Raw genomic sequence first — 13,657 nt, 5'->3', positions numbered from 1 at the left:
CAACCCCAAAGGATCAACCTTCTTCACAAAGCTTCACATCTGAGGAGGGGTGGGAATCGTGGACGATGAGAGCTGGAAGGAACTTTCTAGTCCATTCCCTTAATTTTAGAAATGAAGAAACCAAGGTTTGGAGCTGTCTTAATTTAAGATTTGTCACATGTCTAATCAGTGGCAGAAAAGGGACTAGAACTCAGGCATCCCAATCTTAGTGCAGGTAACAAGCGGCTGACACAGCCTTGCTGGATCACCGGCTGGCTTCTTCAACTCTGCTTTATCGCAGCAGTCTCTCTGTGGGAAACCGCAAGTGAAAACACTCTCAACCCAGGGTTTCTTCCTTCTCTCCTCTCCAAGTTTAAGCCTTCTTCTTCTTTTTATTCCCTGGTGGCACCACTCCAAATCAAGGACGCAGTCAGAAGCAGGGGCTGTGAGGAGCAACAGACATATGGCTAGACGATACTCGAGCGACTGGATTAGCGGCTTCAGTGCCACTTCCAGTTCAAAAGGGCTGTGTGTGCTGCCATGGTCCTACAGCCTCCTTGGTCCAGTTGATGGTTTCTATGATGCTTCCTTAGCCTAGCTGGCCTACAGAGGGCAAAGTAGCCCTATCTAGAACTCCATGAGCTGCATGAAGCTTGGGCGATATCACTCACAAATATTTACCACGAGACCCCCCCATTACTAAGTACCGGTTTGATCCTACCCTTCCATCCACCTACACAACATTTGCTGGGCCTGGAGCTGAACAGATGGGTTCTGAGTTTGCCCACACCAGCCAGGCAGGCCCCTCTTCTGCCTGAGGGGGGAGGGGAAGCCATATTCCAGGGCGCCATCCAGACCCTGGCCGGGGTCTCTCTGGAACCCTACCAGCTCAATGCCAGCTGTGGCAAGGAGAGAACTTCTCAACAGCGGGTGTTCAATTCTCCTCCGCAGATCCCTGTCAGGCTAGACTCACACCTGGGTATAAGATGGGTGTGTCCTGCTCGAAGCTGATGATGTGCAAATGGGGCTTAGTCAAGAAGGGAAAAAGAGCCCAGGTGGAACTCAACCTCCATTTCTCTCTTTCTTTGATTAGTAATTGTGAGTCAAACAAGTTAAATAAAGGATCTATTTTCTCAGCCCCTCCTCTCCCACCCTTCATTCTAGCATATTCCACACACCCTTCCCTGAAGTGTTTTACGCAGGCTGTCCCCCCACCTTGTCTCTGCCGCTTACTCTATGCAGAGTGAACATACTGGACATCTTTGTGGCAGTGATGAAAACACCGGACTCGGGGTCTGAAGACTGGATTGAGATGCTGCCTCTGTTGCTTTCTGGGTGTATGACCTTGAGCATGTTATTCGCCTGCCAGAGCTCAGTACCTCCATCCATAAAATGGAGACAACTACGGCAACTGTGTCCCTGGGTAAAGGCAGATTAAACAAGAACAGATCTACCCACCCATCCATCCATCCATCCTTGGTATAGTGGAGAGCATACAGTAGACAAACATCCCAGTAAATGACTGTTGAAGTAAATGAACGAAACCTGAGTTCTTATTGACTGGGAGAAAACTCTGGAGAATCACTTCTACTGTCCAAGTTCCTAGACATCTGAGCTCTGCCAGGGTTCAAGGCCTGGCTCTACTGCTTACTATGTGATCTTAGGTAACATCTTACCTATTAATGTTGTTATTATTTGACTGCAAATGCATAATAAAAAAGTTGGTAAATAACAGGGAATCCAAATTGCCTACAATGGAGCTGTTTCCATTCCATCCAGGGACTTCAAAAATTCCCTGGCATATTTAAGGAGGTTTCAGATTACTGGGCAGCAGACAATATTGAGATAAGGGTGTGGCAGAATCCAGAGAGCTGAGAGATCCAGGCCAGGACCTCCTCTTCTTAAACAATAGCCCACGTGCAGGTGATGGGCAAGCAAGCTTGCCAAGGCAGAGGCGGGCGGGGCACAAGGAAAGGAGCCTGGAGGTAGCCCTTGAAAAGAAGCAACACTAAACCAGTGCCATATTCTACCAGCTGGCTTCCCAGGGCTTAGCCACAGTCGGCCCCCGCCGCACCAGGCAGAGAAAGAGGAGTCATTTTCCCCGGTGGGAAAACTCTGAACAAGTCCTGTTCTCGCTCCTACACGGGTCCATCAAATGCCCCGGGGTCGCCTCTCACCGGAAGTAGGGGCAGGATGCTACGCAGTTCTTCCCAGGGACTCCCAGAAACAAAGAAGACCTGGTGGAGCTCATGGGGCAGAAGCTTTAAGACCCACTCCCTCCAATCTCTGGGCGCACGGAGGGGAAAAGGCGCGGGGTTGCGAAGAGTGAGAAGCCGCGGCTCCGGCTGCTGAATGAACGGGTTGTGCCCTGGCTGCTGGGAGTTCACCTCAATCCTTCCAGCTGGTTGTCGCGCTGTCCCAGGTTGTCACTCTCCTAGCTCCCCGCACTTGGTCTTTCCTTCCACTGTTTGCCTCACCCGCAACCCTCATTAAGAAAATTTTCAGTGAAAGCCCTAGTTAAAGCCGACGACGGGTGAGGAAATGTGCGAGGGAAGGGGCAGGACGAACAGGCACATGTGCAGCAGTGCCCCGGCCGCCCCCGCGTCCCCCAGTGCAGCTCAGAACTCCGAGCGTGCAGCCCGGGCCGAGCGGCCGGTCGCCCCGTCCGCAGTCGCCGGGGGTGAGGATGACGCGGTCCGGGCGGGAGGCCCGCCAACTGCAGCAGCCCCGCCGAGGGTCGCCGCGCCTCCGGCTCCCCAGGCCCTGAGCCCAGCGCGCCCAGAGCCCGAGGGTGCCCGGCGCCCGGGGCGGGGCGGGGGCGGGGGCCGGCGCGGTCCCTCCGCAGCAGCAGCCCCGCGCCGCTCCAGCCTATCAGCGGCCACCCGGCGGCTCCCTGCGATCGGACCAAAATAGCTGCGCACGCCTGCGACTTGCGCGCGGCTCCCCACTTGACGCTCACTCCTGTTCCCTCGCCCGGCCAGCTCCCAGCGTCTAGAGGGGGCGGGGAGGAAGCGGCCGGGGAGGGGGGGTGCGGCTGGGGGAGAGAGAGGAAGGAAGAAGGAAGGAAGGGAGGAAGGAAGGAAGGGAGGAAGGGAGGGAGGAAGGAAGGGAGGAAGGAAGGGAGGAAGGAAGGGAGGGAGGGAGGAAGTCGCACGGAGGCGCACAGCTCGGGGCTGCGCGGCGCGGGCCGGCGCGGCGCTGGAAGCCGCCGGCGTTAACCCCTCGAGGGCAGGCAGCGGAGGGGGAGCGGTGTTAATACATAAGAGCACTGCATCACGCTAATCTTCTCCTCAGAACAGTATGCGTCAGCAGTACATTCACGTTCTGACTGAAGGACAAAAGGATGAGAGAGCAGTCTGCGTGGCTGCTGCCTGCAACACCGCGAGCCTGGCGCGAGGAGGAGACGGTGGGCGCCGCGCACAGGGGCCCCGCTGCTGCTACTGCTGCTGCTGCTGCCGCCGCCGCCGCCGCTGCTGCTAGCGAGTGGGGACCATGTTCCCGGGCTCCGGAGCGTTCCCCGCAGCCGCGACCCCCGCTGCTCACGCCGCCGCCAGCGCCGGGGCCGCTGCAGCAGTCCGCGGGCAGCGCAGCCGCTGAAGGCGCCGGGGGCCGGGGCCCTGAACTCGCTCCCTCCGCACAAAAGCCAGATCCGGCGGCGCGCCGGGGGCCCGGCTGCGGCGGGCGATTCCGCGCCTCCGGGGGCTGCAGCCGCCCCCGGACTCCCCGAAGGGGCCTGCGGTGCGGGGCGACCCGGCCGCCGGGCGCTCCTCTGGCCGGCGGACCAGGTCCCGGCGCTGCCTCCACGCCGCTGCCCCTTGGGGGGCTGGACGGATTACTGCTCCTCGCACCAGCAGCCGGCGGACTGGGAAACTGAGCCCAGTTTTGGTCTTTTTAACCCTTAAGAGAAGAGACGAGGACAGAAGGGGGTGTGTGTCGGAGGGCGGGCGCGGGGGGGGGGGGGCGAAGGACCGGCGAACACCTCCTCTTAACTCTCGCAGCACCGCGAGCGAACGACTGCATCAGCTGCCTCGGGCCGGGAGCGGCCGACACAAGGAGAGGGGGCAGCGCGGCGGCAGCTTCGGCAGCGAGCGCGGCCTGGGAGGCTGCGGGGCGCCCCCTCACTCCCCGCCGGGTGGCAGCCCCGGAGCGGGCGGGGGGCGCCGGAGGCACACTCCGGCGATGAAGCGGCTTCCCCATCGGCTGGTGCGAGCCGGGGCCAGGGTCCAAGGACAAAGCCGGGAAGCGCTGGTGGCGCCCCGCCTCGGGCTGAGGGGGGGGCATGCACCTGCATAGCCCGCCGGGCTTCGGCTCTCCCGGCGCGCCTCAACTCCGCGGCTCCGCTAGCCGGCTCCGGATTTACTAGAAGCCATTTTGTCTCCCCCACCCCTCCCCTCCCCTCCCCTCTGCCCTCCCCGCCCCCTCTACTTCCCCCTTTTGTTAATTAAAACTAAGAAGTGAGAATGGGAACGAGGTGGCCAGCTCCGGCGGCGAACGCTTAAGGACACCGCGCCAGTTCTTCCCTTCCTTCCTTCCGAGGTAGGTGAGAGCGAATGACTGGGTGGGGATGGTCGCAAAGGGGGAGAGAAAGTCCCAGCCTTCCGAGGGCTGGCCTCGAGGGGGGGCTGGTAGACGAGGGGCCACTCTTTAGTTTGGCATGATTTTTTTCCGGCCGATCTGCTCCGTCTCTCTAATCGCCCCCTCCCCACCTCCTTCTCCAGATGGAAAGAGGAGCTCCTAGCTCACTTAAGCCGGGGTAGGGCTGGTTCTCCTTTCCGAGCCAAAATCCCAGGCGATGGTGAATTATGAACGTGCCACACCATGAAGCTCTTGTGGCAGGTAACTGTGCACCACACCTGGAATGCCGTCCTGCTCCCCGTCGTCTACCTCACGGCGCAAGTGTGGATTCTGTGTGCAGCCATCGCTGCTGCCGCCTCCGCCGGGCCCCAGAACTGCCCGTCTGTCTGCTCGTGCAGTAACCAGTTCAGCAAGGTGGTGTGCACCCGCCGGGGCCTCTCCGAGGTCCCTCAGGGTATTCCTTCCAACACCAGGTACCTCAACCTCATGGAAAACAACATCCAGATGATCCAGGCCGACACCTTCCGCCACCTCCACCACCTGGAGGTCCTGCAGCTGGGCAGGAACTCCATCCGGCAGATCGAGGTGGGGGCCTTCAACGGCCTGGCCAGCCTCAACACCCTGGAGCTGTTTGACAACTGGCTGACAGTCATCCCGAGCGGGGCCTTTGAATACCTGTCCAAGCTGCGGGAGCTCTGGCTGCGCAACAACCCCATAGAAAGCATCCCCTCTTACGCCTTCAACCGGGTGCCCTCCCTCATGCGCCTGGACTTGGGGGAGCTCAAGAAGCTAGAGTACATCTCTGAGGGGGCTTTTGAGGGACTGTTCAACCTCAAGTACCTGAACTTGGGCATGTGCAACATTAAGGATATGCCCAACCTCACCCCCCTGGTGGGGCTGGAGGAGCTGGAGATGTCAGGAAACCACTTCCCTGAGATCAGGCCTGGCTCCTTCCATGGCCTGAGCTCCCTCAAGAAGCTGTGGGTCATGAACTCACAGGTCAGCTTGATTGAGCGGAATGCTTTTGATGGGCTGGCCTCCCTGGTGGAACTCAACTTGGCCCACAATAACCTCTCTTCTTTGCCCCATGACCTCTTCACCCCACTGAGGTACCTGGTGGAGTTGCACCTACACCACAATCCTTGGAACTGTGATTGTGACATTCTGTGGCTAGCCTGGTGGCTTCGAGAGTACATACCCACCAATTCCACCTGCTGTGGCCGCTGTCATGCTCCCTTGCACATGCGAGGCCGCTACCTGGTGGAGGTGGACCAGGCCTCCTTCCAGTGCTCCGCCCCCTTCATCATGGACGCACCTCGGGACCTCAATATCTCTGAGGGTCGGATGGCAGAACTTAAGTGTCGGACTCCCCCCATGTCCTCCGTGAAGTGGCTGCTGCCCAATGGGACAGTGCTCAGCCACGCCTCCCGCCACCCACGGATCTCTGTCCTCAACGACGGCACCTTGAACTTTTCCCATGTGCTGCTCTCAGACACTGGGGTATACACATGCATGGTGACCAACGTGGCGGGCAACTCCAATGCCTCGGCCTACCTCAACGTGAGCACGGCCGAGCTCAACACCTCCAACTACAGCTTCTTCACCACTGTCACAGTGGAGACCACTGAGATCTCGCCTGAGGATACAACACGAAAGTACAAGCCCGTTCCTACTACGTCCACTGGTTACCAGCCGGCATATACCACCTCTACCACGGTGCTCATTCAGACCACCCGTGTGCCCAAGCAGGTGGCGGTAACCGCAACGGACACCAATGATAAGATGCAGACCAGCCTGGATGAAGTCATGAAGACCACCAAGATCATCATTGGCTGCTTCGTGGCAGTGACTCTGCTAGCTGCTGCCATGTTGATTGTCTTCTATAAACTTCGCAAGCGGCACCAGCAGAGGAGTACGGTCACAGCTGCCCGGACTGTTGAGATTATCCAGGTGGATGAAGACATCCCAGCGGCGGCATCTGCAGCAGCAACAGCAGCTCCATCCGGTGTATCAGGTGAGGGGGCAGTCGTGCTGCCCACAATTCATGACCATATTAACTACAACACCTACAAACCAGCACATGGGGCCCACTGGACAGAAAACAGTCTGGGGAACTCTCTGCACCCCACAGTCACCACTATCTCTGAACCTTATATCATTCAGACCCATACCAAGGACAAGGTACAGGAAACTCAAATATGACTCCCCCCACCACAAACTTATAAAATGCAATAGAATGCACACACACACAAAAGACAGCAACTTTTGTACAGAGTGGGGAGAGACTTTTTCTTGTATATGCTTATATATTAAATCTATGGGCTGGTAAAAGAAACAGATTATATTAAAATTTAAAAAGAAAAATCAAAACAAAACTATTTTCTAACTTGTAAGTTCTATTTAAAGGGGGTGGGGGACCTTGGGAATGTTGTGGAATAGAAGCCACAAGTCAGTCTGCTGTGCTGCCAGGAGGGATTTCTGGTATAGGGTTGAAACTGCTAAGATAAAACAAACTAAAACACCAACCAATATCCCTAAAGAGTTAGGGTGTGGGCTGCTGAGGGGTGGCGGGTAGACTGAACTGTCAGTTTTTAGAAGATGCTTCATAGGACACAGGAATACCCATTTCTCTAGACATCTTTCTTAGGCTGAGAGCTGTCTTTGCAGATTTATCTTATTTAAACAAAGAATACAAACAAACGAAAAAAAGCACTAAGAATTTGTACTGTGCTTAAAATGTTGAGAGGCAATAATTTTTTCTTCAGAGGCCAAGGGAAAGACAGATCTGTAAAATGTATTTTAAACAGGAAAACCACCAAAATTCAACTGAAACCTTAAAGGGACTGAGTATGTGCATCCCTGCGCACAAGTCTTCTTGGTTTGTGCAGTGGGACACAGCGTGACCCGCCTGACAGAGGGCTTCGGGAAGGAGCAGAGAAGGAAGGGAGCTGGCGTAGCTGTCAGTCAAACGCTTTCACATTGCACCAGATTCCTGCAGTTGGGCTTAACCCACTCTGTGCAAGGCATGTGTCTATTCAGGGCTTCCCAGGAGAAGGAGGTGGCCCCTGGTGGGGGCAGGGGGGCGTGGTACCACAGGGGGATGGGAAGGGAGAGCAGAGGCAGAGAGAAGGTATCCGCAGGAGGCCATAACTCAGCATTGTGCCATGTCCACCTGTTGTTCCCGGTATCTGACAAACGATTGTAGACAGTGATGCATTTGATGATTTTTTTTTTTTTTAAAGGGTTGGTTTAAGGTGGAGAAGCGGGGAGAGGCTGGGAGTGGGAAGCTTGGGGGAGTGGAAGCTTTTCTCATGCTTGTGATTTGGTGACTATTCTAAATGCTGATTCATTAGGGATTATTACTGCTGATGTCAACTGGTTGTGGTGACGGGGAGGGGGGCAGAACGTGAGTGGAGAAGAAAGAGGAGAGACAGAAAGGGCACAGGCTCATTTACAGTGATGAAGCCTTTCCTCACCAGGATGGCTCACAACAAAGATGTGAAATCCACAGTTAAAACAAAGTGATACACACAGGATGAGTGCGGCATGGAGTCCTGTTGAATGTAGCACAATGGGGGGAAATGCTTCCCTCTCCCAGGGCTACCTCAGGAGGAGGGGGAAGAGAAAGGGCGGCCGTGGGTGGGGAAGGCAGAGATCTCTGTTATTCGGGTCCATTTAATGATGTAACTTCTTTCATTTATTACTTTAGCTTTAAAAGGAAATAAAGGGTTCAGATTTGAAAAGGGGTGGGGTGTGGGGGGGAAATGCCACTGATTGTAACGTGAGAAAAGTGTATTTTTGTATTTTAATAAATATTGTTCAATTTTTAACTCAGTGTCCCCAAAGGGTTAAATTGAGTAAGACCCTGAACCTATAGCTTCTTATGAGCACTGACCAAATAATTTCTATTTAAAGAAAAAAAGGGGAGAAGAGGACAATCTTCCATTTCTTTAAAGTATGGGAACACGCTAAAGCTGTCAACCACTTTTCCTTAGCTTAAATAAAAGCACCCCGATACGAGTGCACCGTTCACAAGCTAAGCGTGTTAGTCCCTGGCTCTGTTGGGGGGTAGAACCGAATTCCCTGTGCCCTGGAAAAGCGGGGGAAATGGGTCAGCCTCAGCTCCTGGGACCCGGCCAGGAGTTAAATGCCACCTCAGCAGAAGCGGCTGGTCAGGTGGCACCAGCTCTACACGGGGACCCCGGGGGACCTGGATTTAAGAGCACTGCAATAATGCTGTTGTGCTTAACGATCCACAGGCAGTGTTGCTTCTGTTCTCTGGGTGCTGAATAGTCAGTCAAATGTGTCTTGGTGCTGGTGGGTATTGGTCTCCTGATGTGTAGCCGAGGGACGCGGTCCAGGCAGGCTGCCTGAACTGGGACCCCGTGTCTCTTCAGCACTCGTATTTATACGAGTGCAGGGAATCGGGACTGAGTGGGTGTGATCTCCCTGGCGCTGAACACAGAGAGAGGCAGGCAGCACTTTGCAGCAGTTGGCTAAGAAAGGGCCAATTCTTAATCCTCCTCTGTGTGTTTGTGTGTGTGTGTGTGTGTATTTTACATACACAAAATTTCTGGATGTCAGTGTTTGTGGCAGTGTGTATGCATGGGCTCACACGTTTAGAAACTGCCATTCATGTCTCTAGGCTACAATGATATGTTCCCTCCGCCTGTCCTTTAGTACCCTACCCCCAATAAAAAGAGAGAAAACTGCAGCTGAGAAAAGGGTGGGACTTGGCGAGGACCAGTTGAAAAATGCAAGAAGTCACCCCCTTTCCTAGTGCCATAAGACACAGCTCAGGCTGTTTAGAACAGCTTCCTGGGTACACATTCAGAGGCGACTGTGAAGGAAGGAGCTGCTTCAGAAATAGAGGATGTGGAGCCCATTTCCTTACACCCCTCCTCTTTTTGACAGCAATCTGGGCAGCCAGGGAACTATGCAGTAGCTGTGGAATGACAAAGGCTCTGGGGCTGAACAAAGATCTGAGGGGAGAGGTGAAGAAATGGGCCTAAAACATTCCTGGGAAGAGTCCTAAGAACAAATGCACTTGTCCTGGGGGTGGGGCATATTCAGGTCTTGGAATCTGAGGGAGAAGTGCTTTCCAGAAGGAACCTCGAAGGAGCTGGCGGGGGATAGAATATGGTTCCTGGGTATGAGTGTCCTTAGAGCTGCAAGGGGAGTTCCTTTCCCCACTGGGCCTACTCCCTGACCTGGGCACCGGTTCAGCATTTAGAGTGGCAACTCTCCTCTGCCGTGATGTCGGGTACACCCTCCTTTGTAGCAGGCACTTGGGACAACTTTTCAGAGAGGAGTACCATGAGCACCGAAAGTGCAGCCTTTAATGCTGGGCAGGTGACTCATCCTCGGCCTGGCCAAGCTGTAGGGTTTGTTACCTGAGAATGGAACATGGGTTGGCAGCTCTTCAGGAGGGGAGTCATAGCAACACGTTACAGGGAAAAGACTGCTGCTGATTATATGGAGTTAGAGACTTTTCATTACAGAATTTTTTAAAGGCCGTGAAAAACCATGTAGTCTAACCCCTTCACATTTTATAGTCAAGGAAACCGAGCCCCAGAGAAACGGAAAGATACCGTCCAAGGTCACACTGCTAATTAGTGGAAGAGGTGGGACTGAAACCCAGGTCTCTTGACTACCCAAACCAATGTGCTTTCTCATTAAGGCTCTTAACTGGCTCTCAAGAACATCTCTCTTTCCTGGCCAATATGCAGTAAAAATGGGACCTTCCTATAGCTATTGCTGTGTTCTCTTCTCCCTCCTCTTGGAGCTGTCCAATCTCCTTCAGAACCAGCTCTACTGCCCTCCGGGGCCTGAGCAGAATTCGGACCACAGGGGCCCCAGAGGTGGCCCAAGGGCCACGTGTGCTAAGGAGTTGGATTCTCAGGACTATACATAACTGCTTCCTGATTCTTAGGTTCAATGGCAGGCAGAAACCACGGGATCCCCCAGAGGGCCACGGCTGCTAGGGAAAAGGTGAAGTAGACAAGGCAGGGTGCTCACAGTGGGAACGATGGCTTGGCCTTCTCCCAACCTTAGCCTTGGAAGCTTTGCAGAGTAAAGGATTGACAGAGGTCTTAGAGCACCTCTCAAGAGCAACTTCTCCACAGCGGAGTGGTTTCTGCTTATGTGGCTGAACAGTGAGACTATTTGGGGAGGCGGGGGGCTCTTTAACTCCTCTCCTCCATTGCATCTACCCTAGCCCCAGCTCTAAAATCATGATCTGGTCGCCACTCCCAAAATTTGTTCTAGGGCCTTTTATCACTCTTTGGTGTAAAGCTGCATTCTACTGTCAGTGAAGGTAGAGCAGACAGGCTAGTTTCTAAGGCCTAGGGACATCAGCTCTATCATGGCTGTTAACATGTACTCTAGCTAGCCACTTTTTGGGATGGGGGGCGGGTGGGGTGAGGGCAGCAGCCTAGTAAAGAGTCCCTTGAAGACAATGCCTATTAATGGGGAAGAGATGCAGAGTCCATGCCATTAACGGTGGAGATGGGTAGAGATTAAGAGAAGCTAAGTGGGCCTTACTCAGCCCAGGCTACTACCTTAGGGGGCCAGAGCCCACAATTAAGGCTTCAACATTTTAGTGCAACAAAGCAGCAGGGGCTTAAAATTAGAGAAGAAAAAGAGAGAGAACATTTATATCCAAACATATGTCTGATTTTTTCTCCTCTGTTGGCACTCAGCACTCCGTGCCATCGGCTAATGCAGGCACCGTTCACGCCATTTCTAAATCCTGCCTCAGCTAAACTGCAAGGCAGCTTTTGGCTCAAAGCACCTCTCTTGGTTTCCGTCCATTCAGAAAGCACCCTTTTCCCCGGAGTGGGGAAGAATGGTTTGGGTAGTGGATTAAGGTTGTTTTCATCTTTGCTTTAAATTGAGATGAAGTCAATTGCTTCTTGGAGCAGGGATAAAGGCTTCAGGAACCTTCAGTGAAATATACATATCTGCAAAGCAATATAGCATAGTGCTTACAAGTACAGACTCTGAAGCCAGTCTTCCTGGGTTGAATCCCAGCTCTATCACTTACTAGTTATGTGACTTTGGACAAATACTCGTTTTCCTCATCTGTAAAATGGGCATAATATTGGTATCTACCTCACTACTCCGTAGTTGTTGTAGGAATTGAAATTTGATGATAAGGGGACAGACCAACTGACTAACCCCCATCACCACCTCTATTCTTGAACCTCATCCATGTCCAAAGAGAGAACATGCCTACCGAGCTACTCTAAAGAGGAAGGATAATTAGCCAGAAGTCCTGGGCGGCACGACAGCACCATCTACAAGCCCAAACACTGTGGGAAAGATGGGGTGCACTTTTCTTCCCAGGAAAACACTGCCCTGTGCTCTGTTCTTTAACCTAGCTCTTTAGATGGCCCAAGGCATTGTCTTAGCCCAGGAACGGATTACCTTTTCTTATGGCGGGTCAGGAGAAAGGAAAGGTGCTGCTGCTGGAGGTGCATAAGCTGAGGGCTGGGACAGGAAGCACCTACTAAAAGTCCTGGTCCTTTACCAGGAGGGTGAGCTTCCCAGTGTCTCGTCACCTTGCCCTGTTTCCTTATCAGGGTGCTTTACCAAGGGAGGTGGGCCCACGGAGGCACCAGGAAGGAGAAAGGAGCACAGAGAGGGCTGCTGGGGCTTCAAAGCAGTATTGGAGGGCTTGAAGGAAAGAAAGGCAGGAAAAAGCACCATAATTTGAGCAAGTGAGAGCAGGATGGAGCTATACGGCAGATGCACTGGCTAAGGGGCTGCAATGCAGTTAGGGAGGAAAGCCAGGGAGATTCCTCTGCCCTAGCAAGCAGGAGGCTGGCTGGACCCTGGACGGGGGTGGGGAGGGCCGGTAGTGTGATATTCATGGCACGGAACAGAGCAGAAGAAAAGCAGGGAGATCAACTTTCCAAGAGAAGCCTAAGAAAGAATGCATTTGATTTCCTAATGAGAGGCTAGAATTAGATTTTAGGATGATCACAGGTTTCATCCTCTGGAACATGCCAGCTTTGCTGTCAGTACTTGGGCCAAACCACCTGCCCACGACAGTCCTGTTCCCGATGCTGGAGGCTGTCCACTGCTTGGCGAGGGGGTGGGGGCAACCCCACCCTCAGGGCTGTAATCAAATTCTGATCCTGATGGGCTCCCTCAGGGCCTCCCTCATTTCTGTGAAGGCACAGTCATGGGGGGAGAGGAGAGGAGAGGGTGCAGCTCACTGTTTATCCACGAAAAGAGTGTTATTCCAGAGGGGGAGTGTTATATAAATTGTGTTTTCCCATAAAAATAATGACGACTGTTGAGTTCAGTGCACATGGACCCTGGCAGTGAGTCAGAAAGGTCAGGCCTGGGCCCGTGGGGGAGAGTCCTCGGAGTGGTTCTCCTGGCAAAGGAAGTTAAGCATTTGAGAGGATGGCGCTGTCTTCTCTAGCTTATCCTGGTAAAGACTCTTAAACCTACAGCAGGGAGGCACTGAGATGAGAGGCTACTCTAATGCCAGGTGTGGGGATTGGATGGACCAAAGTAGTACTTGGCCTTCTGGGTTCATCCATTCTGTGTGCCTAGGGACAATACTAGAGCGATTACTGAAGTTTAGATTAATTACTAAATACCAAAGGAACAGCCCTTGATCTACTTGCTTCTTTAATATCCACCCACCTTCTTATATCTCCCATTAATAGAAAGCACACGCCCGCCCCATTAATTCTCCTATCAGGTTCCCCCCCATAATTCCCATTTGCGTCCAACCGTCTGCCATGATAGGACCTAGGATATCCCGCAAGATCCTCCCATTCTAGAAGCCTGACGGCTCTTTCTTCCTTCTACCAGTTCTTCTTCCTCTCCCAAGGCAAGTCCTTAATCTGTAGTCTCTTACATTTCTTTAATAAGGTCTCAACCCTGGTTTCCCTGTCTGTGCAGGAGCTCCTTTAGTCACCAGATAAGCCACTCTACCCGCTCAATGAGTCAGCAAGGATGAGGGAGAGGCGCTTTCACACACTAACTGTTTGCTGTGCAAAGTTTGGTTTCCTGGCCTCGGGCTACTTTTTCCCAGGCTTCAAGGCCCTACCCACTCACCCAGGTTCATTAAGAACATTCATAC

The 13,657-nt window shown here is 53.6% G+C and overlaps 2 protein-coding genes across 2 annotated transcripts in view; one reads left to right on the top strand and one right to left on the bottom strand.

Moving 5' to 3' along the window:
* Nucleotides 1–13,657, bottom strand: part of SND1 (staphylococcal nuclease and tudor domain containing 1) — a 424,779-nt gene that overhangs the window by 55,169 nt on the left and 355,953 nt on the right. The window lies entirely within an intron of this gene.
* LRRC4 (leucine rich repeat containing 4) lies at nt 4,798–6,756 on the top strand. The gene has a single exon (XM_060108514.1). It carries the CDS (start codon nt 4,798–4,800, stop codon nt 6,754–6,756), a length of 1,959 nt encoding a protein of 652 aa, XP_059964497.1.

Source organism: Mesoplodon densirostris, chromosome 9 (assembly GCF_025265405.1).
Source record: "Mesoplodon densirostris isolate mMesDen1 chromosome 9, mMesDen1 primary haplotype, whole genome shotgun sequence".
NCBI classification, from domain to species: domain Eukaryota; kingdom Metazoa; phylum Chordata; class Mammalia; order Artiodactyla; family Ziphiidae; genus Mesoplodon; species Mesoplodon densirostris.
The sequence above is the reverse complement of the archived record's forward strand: the minus strand, read 5'-3'. Positions and strand labels throughout refer to the sequence as shown.

Bases quoted from the DNA above. Each gene is read 5' to 3' on its own strand.
- LRRC4 (XM_060108514.1), top strand. From the start codon at position 4,798: ATGAAGCTCTTGTGGCAGGTAACTGTGCACCACACCTGGAATGCCGTC.